Raw genomic sequence first — 22,495 nt, forward strand, 5'->3', positions numbered from 1 at the left:
GGATCCTTGCTTTTTCCATTGAGGGGGATGAGTGTGTATGTAGGTATGTATTTGCATGTGTGTGTGTGTCTGTCTGTGTTTGTGTGCCTGTGTATATTTTCACAGGGGTGGATGTTTCTTCAGACTTCATCTCATTCCTGTCCTCTCCTCCATTCAGCCCTAAGATTCCCTGTGGCCAGAATATCTTGTAGTTCATGTTTCATGTCTGTTTGTGCTGTGTCCAATGGCTTTATTCTGGGTCTCCTCTCACAGGTGCAGTGGGCTCTCAGAGTTGGATATCACTCCGAAGCCTCCAGAAGGTGAAGGGTTTTGTGACCCCCTGTAACTCCCAGCACTGCCCTGAGACCCTCAGAAATGCGGCAGCAAAGAATAAGGAAACACTGGCTCTGGCCGCATGCAGCAGGTGGGTGCCAGGGCCCGTGCAGAGACCTGGGAAGCAGGTTTGCAGCAGCCCCTGGTGGACCTCCTGGAGCATCATGGCCACGCTCCCAAATCCACCCATGAAAGGGAGGGTGGAAGAGGACCCCGCCGAAGGGCCACGGCCTGGGGCAGGATGGAGAGTGGCGGGCCACAGCAGAATGGACCAGCTCCATGCAACATGATAAGATGAAAGTACACGTCAAACTTGAAGCCACATGCCTGGGTTCAAGTCCCAGCCCCTCTGCTCCCTTGCGGTACCACCCTGACAGGTTACCTCATCTCTAAAACACAGATGGTAGCAACACGTATTTCACAGCTTCCTTGTCAGCATTAAATTAGTTGATTCTGGTGAAGTATTACCTGGCGTAGAGCGGGTCCTATGAGGGCCGCATTATGACTTTCGTGGGCTCCAGGCACTTTTGCTTTCAAGGGGTTCTTCTACAAAAACTATTTAAAGTTCTTTTTTACTAAACTGTTGGTATAAAGATGAATATAATCCAAGCCGGATTATATTCATTGTTTCTTTTAATAGAAATAAAAATATTTTCACGGGCCTCTAAGTATCTCATGACCCCGAAGTATCAGCCTGGTCTTGCCTAATAGATAAATGGGTCCTGGGGGCTCCATCAGGTATGCTCTCGTGGATATTAAAGTGTCTTGGAAGCTGTCAGGTGCTGATGGCTGTAAGGGTCACGGTCATTCCCTTAGGAATGCTCGCCCATCCTCCTGTGCGTCCAGCATTCCTGCCGTCTACGTACTGAATGCCATGCTTCGATGTCAAGTTTTCCAGTAAGAGGATGCCCTCCGGCCTCTCCTTTCAGCCCCTGGGCATCAAGTAGATGCGCGGCTAGTGGTTCCGATGTGGAGGTAGCAGGCAGAGATCAAGCTGGGTGGCCCAGAAGCTCCTTTAGACTTGGGGGGCCGGGAAAGGCAGCGTTGGAGGCCAGATGCCCACTGGCTCCTTTCACAGCGGCCCTCAGAGTGGTAGTAACAGCGCCCTCTAGTGGCCAAAAATACCTCCACGCGGTGCCTGCCTTAACTGCCTTCCAGAGGGGCCCCCAGAGACCAGAGCCTCAGGCTTGTGTTGACGTACACGTGTTTGCGTTTGTCTAACCCCCTCCCTCAATCTACATGAGATTTGAACCCAGTAATATAACTAAATCCACAACTATCTGCCGTGTGTTCATGTGTACCCAAAGCCTAGATCACTGCTGTCCGTAGAAATACAACGCGAGACAAAGGCGAACCACATATATAACTTTAAATGTCCCTGGAAAAGGAAAAGGAAAAAGACGGAATTAATTTTGATAACGTGTTTTATTTAACTCAATACATCAAAATATCATCCTTTCAACAGGTCATCTGTATAAAATTATTAATGAGATAGTTTAGATTTTTTTCATTGGAAGCCTTTGAAATCCAATATGCAGTTTACAGTTGTGACACATGTCAATCAGAACATTGAATTTTCATTGGAAATACTTATCTGTATTTTATGTACTTCATAAATTTCACAGCTCAAAAGGCAGATTCACATATCTGCATTTTTCCTATCATACCTAAAAGCTTTCCAATGACTGAATCAAGTAATAGTTTTGAAATTTAAATGTAAGTTAAACTTAAATAAAATTTAAAATTCAGTTCCTCAGTCAGACTATTGACATTGCAAGGGCTCCACAGTCACATATGGTTAGTGGCTCCTGAACTGGACAGTGCAGGCTAGATCATGAAAACAGTAGCAGGAAGAAAGCACGCCCTTGTGAAAAGGCTATCTCCCTGTGGAAGAGAATTATTCATACACTTAAAGCCTCTGGCCAAGGTTTCCCGAGTGAGAGGGTCGAAACTTACTTGGGGCACTTGTAAGGACTGAAGATGGCACACGCACGCCCACAGATTTGCCTTTGAAGGTCTGGGGTAGGGGCCAGGACAGTGTATTTTGGATAAACCCAGGGACCACACTTTGAGAGTCATCGCACAGTATCTGGCAGATGTGCAATCACAGGGGAGCTACGCCCCTGGTTCCTGCTGGTTCTGGAATGTACCAGGCACTGTGTTCAACCAGGACTGCCAAAGACAGGCCCACAGGCGATCCACTGGAGAATGGGGAGAAAAGATAAATATAGGTGTTGTTATTATTCCTTCATGTCTATTTTAGCTCACGGTTTGTGTAGTTTATACATAATTTAGTACACATATGTTGGGAGAACATATTAAAAGATTTTTAATCAATAGGGGCAAATCCAAAAAGTTTTAGCCCTTGCGTTAAACAATTGTTCCTATCTTCAAGGAGCTTAGAGACAGGAAGATAATGTCTCAAGTGGATAACCATAAAACAGGGCAGAAGGGAATACACAGCTTAAGAAAGCTACAGCTGGAGTTCTGCCAGAGTCAGGAAACAGGAGTCCTTATTTCCAGCTGCGCTGACGAGTAAAGACACAGTAAACAAGTACCAGGAACCAAGACAAATAGCCTGTGAGATGGGACTTGTGGGTTCATCAAAGAAGGACAGTCTCCCAGAGGCAAGTGTAGGGTCAAAGGCATGGAGAGGGGAGAGCGTCAGTCGTGTCTTCAGTGGAAAGAACAACTTGACTTCTCTGAAGCAGCGTGATTATGGAGGTACCTGTGGAAATGTAGGCATTTGGACTTTATTTAGTGTTTAAAGAGGGACCATTGCTTCTCGCTGCTATGATTGTGACTTGGTTTAATAAGGATGGTGAACCTGGTACATGAGCAACAGGGCAACTTGACCTAGTTTGAGGTCCCTGCTTTCCTACATGGCCTGGATCTGGTGATCCTGAACCCCAGCTCCTGTGCCACCTGCCCTGCTGGCAACCTGGGGCAGCAGATGGATGAGGGACACCATGGTACCACCATTACCACCTGACAGGCACCGGGCTCTGCCCACAGGGCACGCAGAGTCACCATCGCACTGAACCTGCACTTTTATTCCAGGGATTCCCAACGTTTGACAGGGTGGAAGCCCTGTGGCCAAGACGTCTGGATCTGACCTGGGGACCAGATAAACTAAGGCTCAGAGCCAGACCTGTGGTAATGGAGGCAGCGGGCCCCACCTGCACAGGTTTTAGGATCTGGGGGTCCAAAATCTTGGAGCCAAGGTTGCCCCTGAGCCCCAGACCTTTCATTTGCAGGCCCTTAGAGTTCCACAGGAAGCAGTGATGTTCCTGCACTGTCTGGCCCTGGGGGTGCACCCCCAGCAATCCTCCACGACTCCCTCCCCGCCTCCCCGCCTCCCCGGTGACCAGGCCCAACACGGCCAGCCAGCCACGGTGAGAGCACAGAGCAGCCAGGGAACAGCGCACAGCCCGCTGGCTCCAGACCCAGCTGGGCAGCCCCCTGAGAAACTCCTGCACCTGCATGGGGAGAAAGTGCACAAGGCAGCTCAGAGGGGACACCTCCCAGGGTCCGAAGCATGGAGAGAAGGTGCACCAGGCAGCTCAGAGGGGACACCTCCCAGGGTCCGAAGCCTAAAGGAAGCCTGGCTATGCCGGCGCGTTCCGGAAGCGCCCCTGCCGCTGCCGGCTCAGGTCCTCAATCAGGTCCCGAAGCATCCACGTCCAGTCGTCACCCTTCCGCATCGGGGTACAGCGCGCCTCCTTGTGCTCCAGGGCGAGGATCTCCGCGGGAGTCTCCGGGGTCAGCCCGGCAGCCAGCACGGCCTCCGGGAACTTGGCTGCAGAGGCGGGAGCCAGACAACAGCGGGGAGGGCTGCGGAGGCAGGGCAGGTGGGAACAGGGGGCGGAAGACAGAAGACAGAGGGACAGGTACAGAACGAAGGCCAGGAGGGAGAAGAAGGAACAGGGGAAGGGGAGAGGTAGGGTGCAGAGAAAGAGAGAGAGAAAAAGACGTGTTTGGTCCCTTGAACTTATCTCTGCAAGCAAATTGCTCCTCCTTGTTGGAGGCCCAGCTCCCCCTTCCAGGACCACAGTCTCAAGACACAGTTCCACGCAGCACCCATCATGCTCATAAAAGCCATCTGTGGGACTTCCCTGGCGGTCCAGTGGTTAAGACTCTGTGCTTCCACTGCAGGGGGGCGTGGGTTCCATCCCTGGTCAGGAAACTAAGATCCCACGTGCAGCAAGGGGCAGCCAAAAAAAAAAATGTCCATTTGTTCACATTCCTCTCTCCCCTGCTTGGGGAAGAGGAGGACCCCTGAAAGCCAAGGGGTCCCCCCGACACACAGGCACCCACCACCTGTACCTGGGCTGCCTCCTGTCCACCTGCTGGTAATGGTAGCTCACAGCCACGGCCGAGTGAGGGCACAGCAAGTACTGGTTCTCTTCCCAGCAGCGGCCCATGGTCTGGGTGATGGCCTCGTCTGACACTGACTGAGAAATTACTGCCTCTGAAAGCTGACAGGTTTCAGGGTCAGAGGGGTGGGAATCAGGGCTGAGGGGAAGTGGGGAAAAGGGGAGAAAATTCCCACCACGTAACATAGCCAGATATTCACCAGAAACTCGAATGAAACGTTCAGATTGAATGGCTCAGATCCAGCTCAGAGAAAAATCTGGTTTCCCACGTTTCCCAGTTTCAAATGGATTCACTCAAGTTAGGGGAAGGATACCTTTGAGTTTCAGGTCAACACATTTAGTTAGGATTTGGCTCATGAATCAGCAAATTAGTGTATGTAGTCTTGTTCAACAATGGGACGGAACACAGGGTAAGGGCACTCAAGCCTTCCTGCTGCTTTGTTGTTGGCACGCCCCCTTCCTGTGGATGTGAGAATAGCTTCCCGTCAGTTCCCACCCAGCTCTTGTGGCACCTCCTTTAGGAAAACTCCCCACTACCTTTAGACAGAGGAAGACTCCCTTCTCAGTGCTCCCTTGGTGTAGATGGTTTATTTGATCATTCTCTGAAAATTCACGCATGCTTACAATGTGCCCAAAACCCTGCATATACTCAACTGCAACCAATAGAGACCAGAGGGCATTATAAATTGTTTAGATACCTTCCTGACCCATTAGGGTTCACAGAAGACAATGCGTGTGTTTTATTTATCTTTGTATCTCCAGCACCAAGCATAGCTCCTGACTCATGGTCAATATGTAATATGAGTGAGTGAATGAATGAATGAATGAATGTTGCTCCAGCAGTTGGAATATCTTCTACGTGTACAGCGGGGGAGAGAATGAAGAATTGGGGGATATGGTGTCTGTCTTCATGGAGCACCTCATTTACATGAGGAGAAGGATTGTGGATGTCAATACAAACCATTAAATAAGTTGAACTTTGGCTGTGTTATGGTCTGAATGTTTGTGTCCCTCCCAAGTTTATATGTTGAAGCCCTAATCCCAATATGATGGTATTTGGAGGTGGGGCCTTTGGGAGGTAATTAGGTCACGAGGGTGGAGCCCTCATGAATGGGATTAGCGTCTTTATAAGAAGAGGTCAGAGGGCTAGCTAAATCTCCTTCCACATATGAGAAGGCAGACAACTGCAACCCAGAAGAGGGCCCTCAGCAGAACTCAACCATGGCACCCTGACCTCAGTCCTCCAGTCTCCAGAACTGTGAGAAGTACATCTGTGTTGTTTCTAAGCCGCCAGTCTGTGGTACTTTGTTATAGCAGTCCAAACTAATTAAGACAGGTTGCATCAAAAGAAGCATAGATTCCAGAAGACAGAAATTCCACTCCAGTCTGTGTGGGTGTATCTAGTTCTGGAGACAACCCTTTAAGATGGACATGGACCACTGAAAATTACGTCATGTAAGGGACAGCTAAAGGAAGGCTTAGCAGGTAAACGAAGATTCTCTTTAAGTATGGGGATCAGATGGCTCACCAGTGCACAAGCTAAGAAGTAACAGGTTCTAGCTTGATATAAAGAACTTCATAATGATTACAGCTGATGTGAGGTAGTGAGGTCCTAGGCATTGGAGATATACACAGTCTGGATGACGATTTGGTGGGAATGTGGCAGAGAAAATTAAAAGCAAATTCAACATATGAAATTCTTTTTTTATATTAAATAAGTTTTCATCGCCAGGTTACCTTAAAATAAAAGCAATCCCTCCCTAGGCTCCTACCCATCTGAGGAGATAAAATTTCTCCTTCTTTCTTTTTTTTTTTTTTAAAAAAAGCTAATAGAACAATAGTCTCTGCTCATACTGGATGGGAAAAGTGGCTTCCAGTTATTATTGGAAATCAACAATAATAAATAAAAACAACAGTTAATATATTAAGCCCTATATTGCCAGGCAGTATACAAAGTTCTTCATGGGTATTATTTGACTTAAAATTCAACAATGCTATGAGGCAGGCATTCTCTTTATCCCCATTTTATAGATGAGGAAATTGAAGCACGGAATTTAAGAAACTGGTCCAAGGTCTCACAGCTGGCTTGGAGTTAAGCCCCACCTGACTCTAAACCAATAACCTCTACTGCCTCTCCTCATTCAACAAAGAAATCCACATGAAGTGACGGCAGGTGTGCCAGGCTCATAGTAGGTACTCAAGAAACAAGCATCCCCTTTCCTTGAACAGATTTTCAAACCCCAAGTCTGGTCTTGTGGCTGCACCCTTTCCCTTCTCCGTGGTGTATGGGTGGTAACTGACCTTGCTGTGCAATTCCCTGGGTAGACTCACACTTCGGGTCCTTTCAAACTGCTCCATGAGGGCTCTTGTCACCTGGCTGTCAGAGCCAGAGAGCAGCCAGAAGATCCTCTCCATGTTGTATGGCACCTGGGCAGAAAGGCGGGGTCCCGAGGGTCACGCTGACCTCAGCCCTTGTCCACCTCCACCCAACCAACACCTGGGTCAGACCTGCACATCGCCTCACAGGCCCCACCTGAATGTCCATAGCTGATGCCAAGGTTGGTTTGACGGCCTCAGACAGAGAGAAGTCTCCCCGCTGGACGGTCCTGTGGATGATGTCATTGGAGTTCACTGCCACGACCAGGTGGATGGGCAGGCCCATCTTCTGAGCGATGAACCCAGCTTAAGAGAGGAGAACAATGGTCTCTTAGACACAACACCAAAAGCACAAACAACACAAGAAAAAAAAGTAGATAAATTGGACTTCATCAAAATTAAGAAGATTTTGTGCTTTTGGAAGCTTTTGTGCTTCAAAGGAGACTATCAAGAAAATGAAAAGACAACCCACAGAATAGGAAAAACTATTTACAAATCATATACCTGACATAGAACTTGAAGCCAGAATATATAAAGATTTCTTACAACTCAACAATAAAAATAACCCAATTAAAAATTAGGCAAAGGACTTGAGTACATACGTCTCCAAAGAAGATATACAAATAGCCAATGAATACATGAAAAGATGCTCAACATCATTAGTCATCAGGAAAACACAAACCAAAACCCCAGTGACGTACCACTTCATACCCACTAGGATGGCTAGAATCAAAATGATAGATAATAACAAGTCTTGGTCAGGATGTGGAGAAACTGGAACCCCCCCCCCATACACTGTTGGCTGGAGTGTAAAATGGTGCAGCCACTTCAGAAAACAGTCCAGCAGTTTCTCAAAAAGTTAAGCACAGAGTTCCAATATGACCCAGAAATCCACTCCTAGTTTCTATATACTCAAGATAACTGAAAGCAGGGCCTAAGCACAAATGTTCATAGCAGCATTATTCATAACGACTAAAAAACGGAAACAATCCAAATGTGCATTAACTGATAAATGCATAAACACAATGTGCTATAGCTGTACAATAGACTAGTATTCAGCCGTAAAAAGGAATAAAGTACTGATACATGCTACAACATAGATGAGCCTGGAAAACATTACACTAAGTGAAGGAAGGTCAGATATTGGATGATTCTATATATATAAAATGTCCAGAATAGGAAAATCTATAGAGACGAAATAGATTAGTGGCTACCTAAAGCTGGGAGGGATGAGGGGAAATGGGGAATGACTGCTAAAGGAACAGGACTTCCTTTTAGGGTGAGGAAAATGTTCTAAAACTGATTATGGTGATGGCCGCACAAATCTGTGTATACTAAAAACTATTAAGTTATATACTTTAAGTGGGTGAATTGTATGATATGTGAATCATAGAGCAATGAAGCCGTTACCAAAAAAAGAGGGAAAGAGTAGGAGAAGGTGACTGTGCCCTGACACTGTTCCCGTGCTCGCCACCATTTGCAGGAGAGAAAATGGAGGTTCTGAGAAGTTGAAATGACCCATCCAAAACCTGCTAAGTGGCAGACGAAGGATTTGAACTAGGTCTGTCTAAGTCTAGAGCACATGCTGAGTCCCCTGACTCAGTCTCCTAGAACCAGCGCCCTCAGACTGCGTCCCCTGGAAAGGGACTGAGGGGGCACAGAGCAGCCCTAATAGCGGTGTCTATTGGCATGGAACAAACAAGGAATTCCTCACCCTGAAAGATGGAAAGCCCAGAAAGGCAACGTGGTTTGGGGGAAGGTTCCTACTGCCATGAATGGCTATCTCTGATGAGTAGGTGAAAGGAGTTAAGGATAACCGCACCACCCAACATCACTCTTAATTTTGCAAAGCACATTCACAGTCTTATTTCACGTGATCCTCAGTAAACATCATGATATCCTTGTATGACAGAGGAGCGACGGAGGCTCAAGGGATGCAGGGGCTTATGGTCAAGCAGCTAGTTCCTGATGGAGCAGGGCTAGATCGGAGTCCCCTCTGCAAACACTGCTTTTGTGCCAGGCACTGTGGCAGATACTGGGACGTGTGCAGGTGGCATCGCTCCCTGGAGGGTGATGCAAATGGGCAGCCATGGATGGGGAAGAAGGCTGAGCCATCCTTGTCTAACAGCCAGCCTGCCGTTCTTTCCATCCCTGTGTTAGCTGAAGTCCGGAAGACTCCTGACCGCTAAGATACTTTCATGGTCTCACCTAAGCTGTCCCGGATGCCCATCAGAAGCGATGCCACTAACAGAACCATCAGAAAAAAAGTCATGCCAATCAGGAGGCATGCTTGTGAAGATTCAGGCTCTGGAGCCAGCCTGCCTGGGCTGCCATCCTGGCTCTGGGACTGACTGCTGTGTAACCAGGGGCAGGCTGACCAACTTCTCTGTGCCTCAGCTTCCTCGTTACAAAATGGAAATAATAGTGTCGTCCCCCTCACAGGCGCATGTGAGGATTTAAGGGGTTAATACGAGAGAAGCATTTAGAGCAGTACCTGATGCATCGTCAGTGCTTGATAAATGTTAAGTATTGTTATAGGAAATGATTTGAATGCCACGTAGCTCTATAGCTCTTGACCCTCATAAAGTTCACAGACACGCATAAAGAATCTTATTTCTGCGAGAGATATGATAAGTGTTCCAATCTTTGATAGCTGAGGAGCTGAATCTAAGAGACAAGACGTTTAGCGAGTAAAGGACAGAACTGGCACAGAAGCCTAAGTCCAGTACTCTTTCCACATCACACGGTCTCCAGGGAAAACACGCCGTGCCAGGCAAGCCCTTATCTTCAGAGCGGGCAGCTGGCTGGAGCTGGGAGGAAAGTCCACGTTCCTGGCAGAGGGCACTGCCAGCCGGGCCAGCGGCTGAACCTTGGCCTAGTCTCCCCACGTTCTGCTGAGCAAACACATCAGATCAGGCAGCCGGAGCACCTCGGGGTTAACCCATGCTCCTTTCCCTGTGGCAAGAGGCCAGGATGTCACCCCCAGGGAGTTGGGGCAAGTTTTCTGGAAGCTTCTTGTGTGTCATTTCCCATCACTTAGGACCCAACCTTTATCCTCAACCAAAGTGCAGCTGGGAGGATGGGGACCACAGGCGTTTTTCTGGAAAGCCCATTTCCGCCCAGGGGTCTCCTTACCTGCGAGGCTACCGGCAGCCCCCGATGGTACAACCACCTCCACGGGGGGCAGTAGGTGCAAGTCTAAGGTTGGTGCACACCGGAAATAAGCGAAGAAGTGGTGGGCCATTTGCACGAGGACCCGGGACCAGTTGATGGAATTCAGACTCATCAGACTGTGCTCCTTGACAAAGGCCACGTCAGCAAACACAGCCTTGATGGGCTCGTCCAGCTCATCACTGTTCCCCTCCACTGTCAGAGGAGAGAGGAGAGGGAGTTATCATGAAGGACCCCCCGGGGGCCAGGACGTGCCCATAAGGTCAGCATGTACTCCTAGAGACCATCCTGCTGGGACCTTCACTCAAACCATGTCTCATATCCTTGGGGTCACATTTCCAATGTTTCTACCATTATCTAAAACGAAAGAAAATGTCAGCTTTCTGGGATATTGGGGGAGAATTCCTCTTTGTATTCCATGCCCTCTTCCCCAGTCTCCGGGGATGGTTTATCAGATTGTGAGATGGTGAGAGGCTGGGCTTTACTTCACCGTCCTCCATCAGGGGCTGGAGGGAAAGAGTCGCTCTTCCCACGTGGGTCCCTAGTCCAAGTTGCATCCCTCAACCCAGCCCAACCAGCAATCCAGCCAATATTGTTCTCTTGTCTGAAACCTGGGTCTGTTTCTCCACTGGGTCCAGACTTGGAGGACGGTGGGGGAAGATTATCAGGGGAAATGCCAGAGTAGGCACCGAGGTTATTTTTTTTTTTTAAATAAATTTGTTTATTTATTTATTTATGGCGGAGTTGGGTCTTTGTTGCTGCGCACGGGCTTTCTCTAGTTGCGGCGAGCGGGGGCTACTCTTCGTTGCCGTGCACGGGTTTCTCACCGCGGTGGCTTCTCTTGTTGCGGAGCACGGGCTCTAGGTGCTCGGGTTTGCGGCACACGGGCTCAGTAGTTGTGGCTCGCGGGCTCTAGAGCACAGGCTCAGTGGTTGTGGTGCACGGGCTTCGTTGCTCCACGGCATGTGGGATCTTCCGGGACCAGGGCTCGAACCCGTGTCCCCTGCACTGGCAGGCGGATTCTTAACCACTGTGCCACCAGGGAAGGCCGGCACTGAGGTTACTATTCATTCCACCCTTCATCGTGTAGCAGTAATGAGGCTGCAGGACTGACTCCAGATCCATGTACAGGGGGGATATTTGCTGGGGTGCTAGGAAAAGATTCACTGTTTTTAAGAGAGAACCACAGGAAGAGAGACTTGGTTACCATCATATGCCACAAGAGGAATGAGGCTGAATGGAAGATGGAGCAGAGAACCTGGCTCCAGTGAACCAGCCAGTCGGGAGCCTATCCCACCTGTAGACTTCCAGGGACATGAGCTGAAAACTATCCCTGTTCAAGCCAGTCTGAGTTAGATTTTCTGTTACTTCCAACCAAAAACATCCCAAGTAATATATAACTAGCCCTTGCTGACTATCCTGTGCTTAAGAAGAACCAAGTATACAATGTATATGGAAATGCATGACTTTAGAAAACATTAGTGTCCAACACACAGCAATCCAGGTGGCCCATCTCTACTCCCTGAGCTCACCAGCCCAACAGAAAACACATGCCCACCGTTAGCTCCTGAACTAACACACGTCCTCCTGGAAACCAAATCAGAAGATTCCAGAAAGGAAGGGAAGAATTTGAACAGTCCCGTTTTAGAAACAAAAGCTAAGTCCTTTAAAGGTTCCTGCCTTATTTTCTTGAAGCGCGGAACACGTATGAAACAGAAATGCCCTTGGCCTCAGGCAATAGCACATTTATGACATACTGTGTTCATCACCATCTACGTGTCTGCCACTATTTTTCTTTTCTTTCTTTCTTTCTTTCTTCTTTTTAAAATTTTTTGGCCATGCCACACAGCAGGGTCGAACCCACGCCACCTATGCTGGAAGCGTGGAGTCTTAACCACTGGACCACCAGGGAAGTCCCTGCCACTATTTTTCAAATGTGCACCATTCTCCACCCCATGGTCAGGAAGGGCACTTCTACACATGCCCTTAGGTCAAAGCCTTCCAACATCTGTGGACAAGGAGAGAAGGGCGTAGGTGCAGATTAGAGGTACGAAAAGCTCTTCTCTGCTTTGATTCTAGGTAAAGACAGTCCTAGATTCATAAAGAGCAATTTTGGTGCTTAGGGTGTAACAGGGACACTCAGGAACCTGAACCTTGTACATTAAAATCTTGTCGTGACTGCAGGAAAATGCAGCCAGATATGGGTAATTCATTACTAAGGCTAATGTGTAAGATTTTTGCCAACACCCGCCTCAGCTAAACCATAAACTTTTCAGTGGAATGCGTACGTGCTTGCTAAAGAAAAGAGTAGAAGGGGCTTTTTGTTTGCTCTTGAACAAACAGACAAAGAATATTCATGCTACTCCCATGGGTAAGGTTCGTTCTCACTGTTCTTTTGGTCCCTGACAAAATTGGTGTTCTATAAAAACATCACCTATGGGCTTATAACAGGAGGCCAGGCCAGTTATAGAAGGAAGGTTTTCTGCCACCACATTTGCTGTCCTGCCAGGTGAGTGACCAAACCAAGCCAGGCCACCTGGACAGCTTGCCCAAGGCCACAGTGCACAAAACCTCACCAAGACCCCTACTGCTCATATTCCAACCCCTTCCTTGGGGCTACCTGGGGGGTCGTAGGGTGTCAGAGGTAGAAATAAAAAATAAAAAGTATGACTCCACTCAAACCCATCCCGCCTTCCTACACTCTTGAACTCCGTAATGATTAAACGCACTCAGAACAGACGGCCAGATATTAAGGAGATGGCTTTTTGCCTCTCTGCAAACACGAACGCTACGATTCGTGATGTGGCTCAGGAAGGGGGGTCACTAGCGATGGGTCCCACTGAGTAGCTTCTTATTTTAAATACTTAGACCTGCTAACCAAGTGCATAGCTTAGTTGATTCAACACTGCAAGGGAGGGCATGAGCTGCCAACATGCAACGGCACATTCTCTTAAAAATAATTATTAAACGTGTTTTTGCCGTCTGAACTTCAGTGCCCTGGGACAGAACCCAAGTCAGTTGGCTCAGGCTATGACTCTGGGTAGCTGCCTGTAGATATGGACCAGCAGGGTGCACATGCAGGGAAGTGGCATTCTCTGGGGTATGATTTTCAACCTGCACTTCCTCGGTTGTACTGTCAGTATTGGTTTACACACCTGTCACCTCCAGTAGTTTCTGAAACTGTGTAGCCACGAGCCTGCTCAGAGCTAAGTCAAGGCATACACCAACCTCTAAATATGACTGATGAAGGAAGGGAAGGAGAGAGAAAGGGGAGGAGGAAGGATGGTCAGCTAGTCGATTGACTAGTTTTGTTCCAGCCCATCTCCCAAAACAGACCACTCGAGGCAAAGCCATGCTGTCCCCGGAGCCTCTGTCCCACCACTCACCTCCAAACACGTGGACATTCTCTCTCAGCACTGTCGTCATCTGGAGCTCCTGAATCTTTGTGCAGCGACCTTTGGGCAGCAGAACGATGATGTCCACGTTCTCTGCCCCCTGAACACTCTCGATAGCAGCACTCCCTGTGTCCCCAGAAGTTCCTGGATGGGAAGAAGGAGGAACCCTCCTCTTTAGGACGAGGGAGATGGAGAAGGAAAGCAATGGCCCCTAAAGCACTGTCGCCAAGTGAGGCAATATCCTGGAGGGTAGGAACCCAGTACTTAATCTGGGGTCCTTGAACCTCCAAGGGGTCCACGGATAGAAATCAGGGCATCTGTGAGCTTGGCACTGTATCTTCTGTGTATTTTATGTATTTAAAATATTATTCTAAGAAGGTTCCACAGCCTCCACCAGACTGTCAAAAGGGTCTGTGGCACAAGAAAAGTTTAAGAACCCTGCTCTATAAATTAGGAGGTTGGGATTACCATGTACACATTATTATACATAAAATAGATAACCAACAAGGACCTACTGTAGAGCACAGGGAACTGTCCTCAGTATTTTGTAATACCCTATAAGGGAAAAGAATCTGAAAAAGAATAGATAGATAGATAGATAGATAGATAGTTAATGTATAACTGAATCACTGTGCTGTACACACACACACACACACACACACACACACACACAGTACTATAAATCAACCATACTTCAATTTAAGAAAAAGAACCCTGCTCTGGAAGAACCAATAACACACTCCCCGAGAGACATCAGTGGAGGGCATCCTGTGGCTGGACCCTGGCAAGCTGGGGCACGGTAGGGCTCCAGGGCGCACGGCCACGATGCACACCTACAACCACGGTGATGTGTTTCTTCCTCTTCTCCAGGAAGTACTGCAGGAACTGTGCTGCGCAGCACAGGGACAGGTCCTTAAACGCGTAGGTGACCCCATGCCACAGCTCCAGCACGTTCAGCCCATTCCTCAGTCTGGATAGATGGACCACCTCTTTGTGTCGGAATCTGCTGAAGGCTCGGTCGATCAGATCTGCGAGGGGAGAGAGGGGACGTTGGACGGTGATTAAAGGCCATTCTCTTGTCCCTCGAGTTCACTCTCAGTCTCTTTACACTTTTACATTTGAAGTTTCTTTCCCTTGTTACCAGATAAAAAGACCAGAAGTTTTTATCATGAAGGATACTGTGTATGAATATAATTGTTTAATCCTAGGAAAAATGTCTGAAAAGGCATGAACTAAACTGTTCCTGGATTCCTCATAGTAATGGCCCCAGAGACCAGAATTGGTGCTATAAGACTTTCATTTTTTACTTTATAAATTTCTTCATCATTTGGATTTCTTGTGTGCATGTATTCCAATGAGATTCAATTAAACAATTGCATAAGAAACAAAGCAAATGTCTCATCTCTTCTAATTTTCCTTCCTAAAGACAGAGACTTATTTGTTTGTTTTTGCATTACTTAATCTCACACCTGTGATGCCAGCACCTTGAGATGGTTTACTTAGAATCCTACCTAAGGCTAAGGTCATCTAGAGTAGTGTTTCTGAAACTTTAATTAGTGAACCAATCACCTGGGATCTTAAAATGCAGGTTTGGGGTCTGTAGGTCAGAGAAGTCTGAGAATTCTAATATGTACCCAGGCAACACCATCAGTGCGGGTCATCGAACTACATTTTGAGTCCTCTTCTTCTCAGCCCCAAACTCTCACCATTACATTTGGTCCACAGACCAGCAGCACTATTAGCATCTGGACATTTGATAGGAATGTAGAATTCTCAGGCCCACCCTAGACCTACTGAATCAGAACCTGCATTTTAAAGATATTCCCACAGAGAATCTGTAGGCACATAACAGTCTGAAATGAGCTGGACCAGAACACTCTCAAAGTCCCTTCTGGAATTACCATTAAAGGAGATAAAACAGCAATCTGAGGGTCTGGGTGTTTTATATGCAGGAAGGAAATACCCCACATTCAAGCATCTCAGGACAATAGCAAAATCCCTTGAAAGAGTTTTTAAAAAATAAGCAAAAAAAAAAATCTCCGCAGATCACTTTGGCATTCATCTCACTGGAGGTGGGAGCTGGAATGAATGAACACTTTGGGGATATTTCCAATTCTGGGATTCCAGAGTCTGGAAAAAACTCCAAAGTTTCGGAAATGTGGCTAGGGACCTCCTAGGGGTTAAATGATGGATTTGCAACTCCACGGTGGGCTGGGCTGGCAGAAGAGTGAGATGGGAGAGTAGAAAGGCAGGGTCTGCTCACCATTTAAGTCATCTCTTGGAATGAGCTCGGGGCCAATGAAGAGGCTACACAGCTCCTTCACCAGGCTGGGGTAGGAGGCCACACTCCACTGACGCAGGGTGTCTCTGTCCAGCTGAGGCAGCTTCTCGGGCATGTAGAGGCCCCCATCCGGAGCATAGCCAGAGAAAAGGGCCCCTTCAAAGTCAACGCGTGGGGCCATCCCCCGAGTACTGACGTACCACATGATCCTGGAGGCCTGCAGAGAGAACAGTCCCAGAGACACTTGATCTCCAAGCTCAGTACCCCATGGGACAATGCTGAAGTACACCCAGCCCCTTCGGCTAGCCCCTGGGCCATGATCCATGGGAGGCTGGGGCTCTGTGAAATCTCAGGCCAGCTTCACCTGAGACTGCGCAAATCCTGACCTCTCCAATCAAAATGAGGTCATTCTACTGACCTACTGCCACGGGAGAGGGGGTACGGGAGCATTCTGGGAAAGGAGAACACTTGGTCCTCACTGATGAGGAAGAAGTCCTTGGGGTGGGGAGAAGGAATAACAATAATAAGGCACGTGTCATTTTGATACCCCCCTCGATAAGGAGAGGATGACACACTTGATTACACTCCCTTTTGAGAGATGTATCTACTTCTGCTAAAAAAATAATCATCACCTTCAATGGATTTTTAGCAATGCTGCCTATAACCTAATGGTTCTCCACTCTGGTAGTTTGTTGCAATCGGCCTGGGAGTGTTTAAAAAAAATACCCCTACTTGGGACTCTACCTGGATCAATTAAATTGAAATCTCTACATGAGGCTCCTTGGGTGGGTCTAATATGAAGCAAGGATGAAGAACAGGGTGGCCAATCCATCCCAGTTTGCCTGGGACTTTCCTAGTTTTACAACTGAAAGCCCCAAGTCCCAGGAAACCCCTCAGTCCCAGGAAAACTAGTACGGTTAGTCATCCCAGGTGAAAAGCAGTGCCCTACCTCTCAGCCCGATCCTAAAATAGTTAGAAGTGCTGATATGCTACTCTTACTATCATCTGGCCCGGCTAACTGGTCCTGTCCTGGCAGAACTCTGATTAGCATGGAAGGGGATAGGGTCCAAGGGCACCCCAGGCCTAACTTTGGTCACACTTCACATCACTTAGGTTCCCAGGAGCCAAGAACCATGTTAAGCAGCTAGGCTTGAGCTCGGAACACCTTTCTCTGGATCATGGCTGTGAATTCTGATTATAAATCCCCACAACACCTCTGGGGATGAATTTGACTCTCAGTACCAGCTTGGACTTACTTCTGTGCCAGGGCCAGAGGGGAACCCCTGCCCTCTGGGGACAAAGCCACCTGAAGCCTTCCACCTATGAGAAAGGGAATGAGCTAGCATTGACCTGGAGGAATTCTGGTTCCCTAGACTGTGACTCTGACACAGAGAAGCCGTGGCAAGCATGAGGGCAGTCAGAGCTACAGAGAAGTGCGAAAGAAAATCTCTGCGGAATGCACTTTCCCGGGGCGCTGGTCTCCGTTCCCGCCTCCACCTGGCCCAGAAACAAAGGAGAGGGCCTGAGGCCGGGCTCTGCACATGTCAGTGGGAAGAAGTGGACTGATAAGCACACGGGCGGCTGTCTGCACCAGGAAGGGCCGCCGCCGCCGTTCTATCCAAAGACCCCAAGGGGCAGCCTTCTGAGGCCAACACGGCAAAGCTACATGCGCTATACACCACTGGGTTCAGTGTAAGGTAAACTGGAGAGAGAAGCCCTGAAGTAGAAGCCGCTGCCACAGGACGTGGAGAAGCTGACGAAAAAAATCAGGCACTCTGGTTGGACTGCTGTATGGGGGCTGTATGGGGGCTCCAAGCATCCGACGGGGACTGAACTAAGTGGCCTCTGGCGCACGATTTTATAATTTGCCCCTGTGACTCCGCTGGGCCGTATTCCAGAGTGGAGACAGGTCAGAAAAACTCTCACCAATAATCTGGATGAAAAGCAAGGGAAACGAGAGCGCCGCAAGACAAGGAAACGTTTCAAGAAGGGTTCCTCCAGGAGGCGAAGAGATTTCTGAGCAGGGGTGAGGCCATGGGGAAGACTTAAACCTCTGCGGCCGAACCCCTGGCAGCCGATCGCTGACCTCGTACTGCGGTCCGTGGGGTGGAGGCCCCGATACGCCCACGGCAGGCGCCGGCCTCTCCAAGGTCACTGGGCACCAGTCCTCCGGCTGGCCTGGTCTTGGGCCAAGACGGTTTTGATAAGGTCTTAGGGATAAGGCTCCACTCCCAGCCTCTGAAAACCCCGCAGACTTCTCAGTGTCGGGGCTCTCTGAGAATTGCAGAAATCCTGCCAAAAGTGCAAAGCATCGGGAACCCTCAACCCTCCCAGGTTCCTCCAAGTCGCAGCGCCCGAACTAGAAACTGAAGAAAGGGGTTAGGGAGGCCGATCCAGCCACGCTGAAATCCGGGTTGAGCGAAAGTTCCAGAGCTCAAAAGTTTCGCTACCGATTACCCCGGAGAGGGTGCCGCGATCGCCGGAAGAGGACCCGGAAAGGGGACCGGGGGCCGGCGCGCTCGTGCTGGAGGCTCGGCAGCTGGGGCGCCCGCTCGCGGGGGGGCGGAACCCCAATCCCCGCCCCGGAATCGGCTGGTTGGGCGGGAGAGTGGGAGGGCTGCGGGGTCCGGGCCAGGCGCGTTTACCTGGTGCCAGGCTCTGGGAGTGGCGGGGCGCGGCCCGGGAGGCGGATCGGGCGCGGCGAGAGTGCCTGGTTCCGGACGTGCGCGCGGACGCGGGGGCAGCGGCCAGGCTTCCGGTCGGAGGATGAGCCTGGCCACCTGGCAGGGAGGCTAAAGGCGGAAGAAAGCGGCGTGGGAAGAGGTGGAGGAGGGAGCGGCAGGGAATGATAACGAGAGGGAAACCATTTATTCTTCACTTAGTTTGCATTTCTGACACTTTGCTAAGCGCTTTATTCACAGTCTCTTAAATCTTCCTTGCAAGACCCGGAAGCACCACATCGTCGCACGTTTCAGGGTAGAAAACTGAGCGCAAGATGCAAAGAAGAAAAGGCCCTTATCGTCTCTGGGCTTCATGCTTCCCACCTACGAAAACTGGAAGGCTGACGAACTGTTTCTCAAACTAGGGTTAGTGAATCAGGAATTCAGAATCCACAGGGATACATGACATCGTATTGTAGGAAAACACTTTTTATTAAGCACAGATATATTCTAGGGTAAAATGCCTCCCCAATTTATTTTAAAGAAAAAAAGCAAGACGTGAAAAAATGTCTTCCAGATATAGCCAAATGCCCTTGGACTCACGTCCCTGCTCCCGGGACCCGACCCACTTAGATGGCAAAATTTGTGGAACTGGATGTGACAGATGCCGGATAAGGTTTAGACTTGCCTCTAGGCCGGGCTTGGTCACTGTAGGTGGTCCCACTGGGCGTCATGGGGATGGAGGGAATGGCCGCCCTCTGGTGTTGCCGTTACTTCTGCTACCTTCCTTCTATTTATGACATTCTCCTAAACCTGTGGTCTCTGCTTACTCAAGTTACCTGCCCTCCAAACTTTGGCCCACACATGGTGTCCACATCCATATAGGTCCACGCACCTGCCGTCGACTGACTCCAGTCTGAGTGGGTCTCAAATTCCTGAAAGAGAAAGTCTGACTGGTCACTGCTCAGCTTAGAGATTGTTGTCATGGAATTCACACAGCGGCCAGAGGGGCCATTCCCAGAGAGGAATATAGGTCAGGCAGGGACCTGCAAAGAGTTTCCATCCCCTGCATCAAGTGTACTTAATAACTCAAAGGCCAGGGAAACTGAGACCCATGGCAAAAATGCCATAAGATGCCGCAGAGTTTGTTACAATACTCGTAACCAACAAAGCATCTTCTATTGCTGGACGCTTCTTATATGTATGGTTCTTTTTTTTTTTTTTTTTGGCCACGCCGGGGCATGTGGGATCTTAGCTCCCCGACCAGGGATCAAACCCACCTCCCCAGCACTGGAAGGGCAGAGTCTTATCCACTGGACCACCAGGGAAGTCCCTGTATGGTTCTTATATGTATTAGTTATGCACCCTTTTCTATCATACTAAATAACTTCCTCCATTTCTGAATTTATTTGGAATAGCAGTAATTGTGCCTAATTAATAACAATCAGATGCCTTTTAATGTTCTGATAACTGGTTTTACTCAATAACTTTTGATAAACTTGTAGAATACATTTGAGAAGGGTACAAACAGTTCTGCAGTTAATATTACTTCGTGTTGCTCTTTTTTCTATTTTCTTCATAGCATTTATTGCTCTCAGACTCATGTGCTTGTTGGCTGTCTTTCTCTCCTCTCTATTCTAATGGAAGCTCTATGAGAGCATGGACCTTATTTGTTGTATCCACCACTCTCTCCCCTAGAACAGTTACTGGCCACACTCAGTACATGCTTATTGAATGAATGAATAAAATGCATAGAAAACAAAATTGACTTGTTTAAAATATTAGCCATCTGGATGTCGCTGGTAACTCATTTAGCAAAGGCCAGCCTACAAAAGTTGATTGGATACTAGTGTGAAATTCCATCACACTAGTGGTGGCCGTGTTAAACATCCCTGGAAAACAATGGTCAGCAAGAAAGTTTCAAGCTTCAGCATGAGAACGCACTTTTGCAGTTCCATACATTGAGAATTAGACAATCCGCATAGACTGAAGTGATCTTAAATGCAGAAAGGGAATCTGCAGGCTGTGAAACTTTCTTATTCCTCTGGGTGAGCCAAGCAACCATTTCCCATGGCCCAAACCCGAATGTAGACCCTATTCTAAGAACCTTTTGATGGCGTTAGGTCAGTGGTTCTCACACTCCCAGGCGTATAAACATCATTTAGGCCTGTGCTTCTCAAACTTTAATATACCAAAGCTTCACCTGAAGATTTTGTTAAATATGGATTTTAATTCAGTAGATCCGGGGTGGGGCGTGAGATTCTGCATTTTTAGCAAGTGTCCAGGCAAGACCAATATTGCTGGTCTGAGAACTCCACTTTGAGTAGCAAGTACCTAAGAAGTTTGTTTTAAATGCAGATTCCCGGGTGCCATCTCTAATATTCTGATTCAGAAAGTCAGTGGCAGGGACCCAGGAATCTTTATTTTTAACTAGTGCCCCAGGTGACTCTGATTCAAGTGATCTGTTGGCATATTTAGAGAAGTTTTGCATTTGACCGTTGTAATAAAAAAAAAACCCTCAAGAAGAACAAGGAGGGCTTTCCTGGTGGCGCAGTGGTTAAGAATCCGCCTGCCAGTGCAGGGGACACGGGTCCGGGAAGATCCCACATGCCGCGGAGCAACTAAGTCCATGCGCCACAACTACTGAGCCTACACTCTAGCGCCTGCGAGCCACAACTACTGAGCCCAAGTGCTGCAGCTACTGAAGCCTGTGTGCCTAGAGCCCATGCTCCTCAAGAGAAGCCACCGCAATGAGAAGCCCGCACACTGCAACGAAGAGTAGCCCCCGCTCGCCACAACTAGAGAAAAACCCGCGCGCAGCAACAAAGACCCAACGCAGCCAAAAATAAATAAATAAATAAATAATAAAAGAAGAATAATGAGCTAACAAGCTGCCTTGAATAAAGGCAAAAATGGCAATAGGAAAAGTGTTTGGGGGGGATAGAGAGGAAGCTTTTTATGGGGACCCTCTCACGGGTGGTGAGGAAGATTGACTCAGGGTAATGCTCACCTTACAGTGCTTCGAAATGGCCTTTGGACACCTAAAAATGTCCAACACGGAAGTTCGTGAAGGGGTTAGTGACGTCATGAGCTCTTAGTATAGAGCATGACGTCCTTCATGACAATGAGCCTGGATTCATATTTCAGGAAATAATTGGAGCAACAGCTCCTTTTTAGAGGCAATTAGAAATATAAGAGCGTTAACATTTAACTTCATCCCCTATACTCTCCTCCTCGCTCTGTCTGCTCGGGCCACAATGGTGCCCACCTCTTCCAACACGTGACAAACATGGTGTCACTCCAGGTCTTTGCAACTGCTCTGTCCTCTTCCCAGAATGCTCTTCCTCTCGGTGCAGTCAGGTTTTTGCTCCAAGGTCTCCTAATGCGAAAGGGCTTCCAAAACCACTTGGTCTAAAACAGTACTTAGTTATCCTTCTACGCTGCTTTACTCTTCTCCATAAATATCACCATCAGACACTCTAGAGGGTCACTGGTTTCTCCTCACCATAATGGAAGCTCCCAGGAAAACAGGGAATAGTTCTGTTCCATTCTCTGATGTATCCCCTGTGCTCAGACAGTGCCTGTCATATAGTAAATGCCCCGTAAAGTATTTGCTTAAGGAAGACATTACTACAGCAACGGAGATGCTTTTCCCTCTCTCTACCCTGACACCTTCCCTTCCTCCTGGTCCCAAGGTTCTTACCAGCACCCTGACCGGGAATGAGAACAATCAGTTAACTCTTTTTAATAACTAATGCTGCGGGCTTCCCTGGTGGCGCAGTGGTCACGTGCCACGGAGCGGCTGGGCCCGTGAGCCATGGCCGCTGAGCCTGCGCGTCCGGAGCCTGTGCTCCGCAACGGGAGAGGCCACAGCAGTGAGAGGCCCGCGTACCGCAAAAAATGCTGCTCTGAGTGTGGTTACTC

At 48.5% G+C, this 22,495-nt stretch overlaps 1 protein-coding gene across 9 annotated transcripts; it reads right to left on the minus strand.

The window, feature by feature from the left end:
- Positions 1 to 1,718: 1,718 nt before the first annotated feature.
- On the minus strand, positions 1,719 to 18,659 carry THNSL2 (threonine synthase like 2). 9 transcript variants are annotated; one of them, XM_004286647.4, is made up of 10 exons: positions 18,557 to 18,659; positions 15,894 to 16,128; positions 14,464 to 14,658; positions 13,622 to 13,774; positions 10,200 to 10,430; positions 7,222 to 7,370; positions 6,990 to 7,115; positions 4,639 to 4,790; positions 3,889 to 4,146; positions 1,719 to 3,833 (listed from the first exon to the last, which is right to left on the minus strand). In XM_004286647.4, exons 2-9 carry the CDS (start codon positions 16,114 to 16,116, stop codon positions 3,921 to 3,923), a joined length of 1,455 nt encoding a protein of 484 aa, XP_004286695.2. In that variant the 5' UTR covers positions 16,117 to 16,128; positions 18,557 to 18,659; the 3' UTR covers positions 1,719 to 3,833; positions 3,889 to 3,920. The 9 variants fall into 9 exon arrangements, with proteins under 9 accessions (XP_004286695.2, XP_049551845.1, XP_033273948.2 ...); XM_049695888.1 differs by lacking the exon at positions 18,557 to 18,659 and adding an exon at positions 18,369 to 18,532; XM_033418057.2 differs by lacking the exon at positions 18,557 to 18,659 and adding an exon at positions 17,998 to 18,532.
- Between the last annotated feature and the right edge of the window lie 3,836 nt (positions 18,660 to 22,495).

Source organism: Orcinus orca, chromosome 13 (genome assembly GCF_937001465.1).
Source record: "Orcinus orca chromosome 13, mOrcOrc1.1, whole genome shotgun sequence".
NCBI classification, from domain to species: Eukaryota; Metazoa; Chordata; class Mammalia; order Artiodactyla; family Delphinidae; genus Orcinus; species Orcinus orca.

What these genes read in the sequence shown, in the direction of transcription:
- THNSL2 (XM_004286647.4), bottom strand. Translation starts at nt 16,116, where the DNA reads ATGTGGTACGTCAGTACTCGGGGGATGGCCCCACGCGTTGACTTTGAA. An exon ending in GGCTGCCGGTAGCCTCGCAG is followed by an intron (nt 7,371 to 10,199) that starts GTAAGGAGACCC and finishes TCCTCTCTTAAG; the next exon opens with CTGGGTTCATCGCTCAGAAG. An exon ending in GTGGACAGGAGGCAGCCCAG is followed by an intron (nt 4,147 to 4,638) that starts GTACAGGTGGTG and finishes CTGCCTCCGCAG; the next exon opens with CCCTCCCCGCTGTTGTCTGG.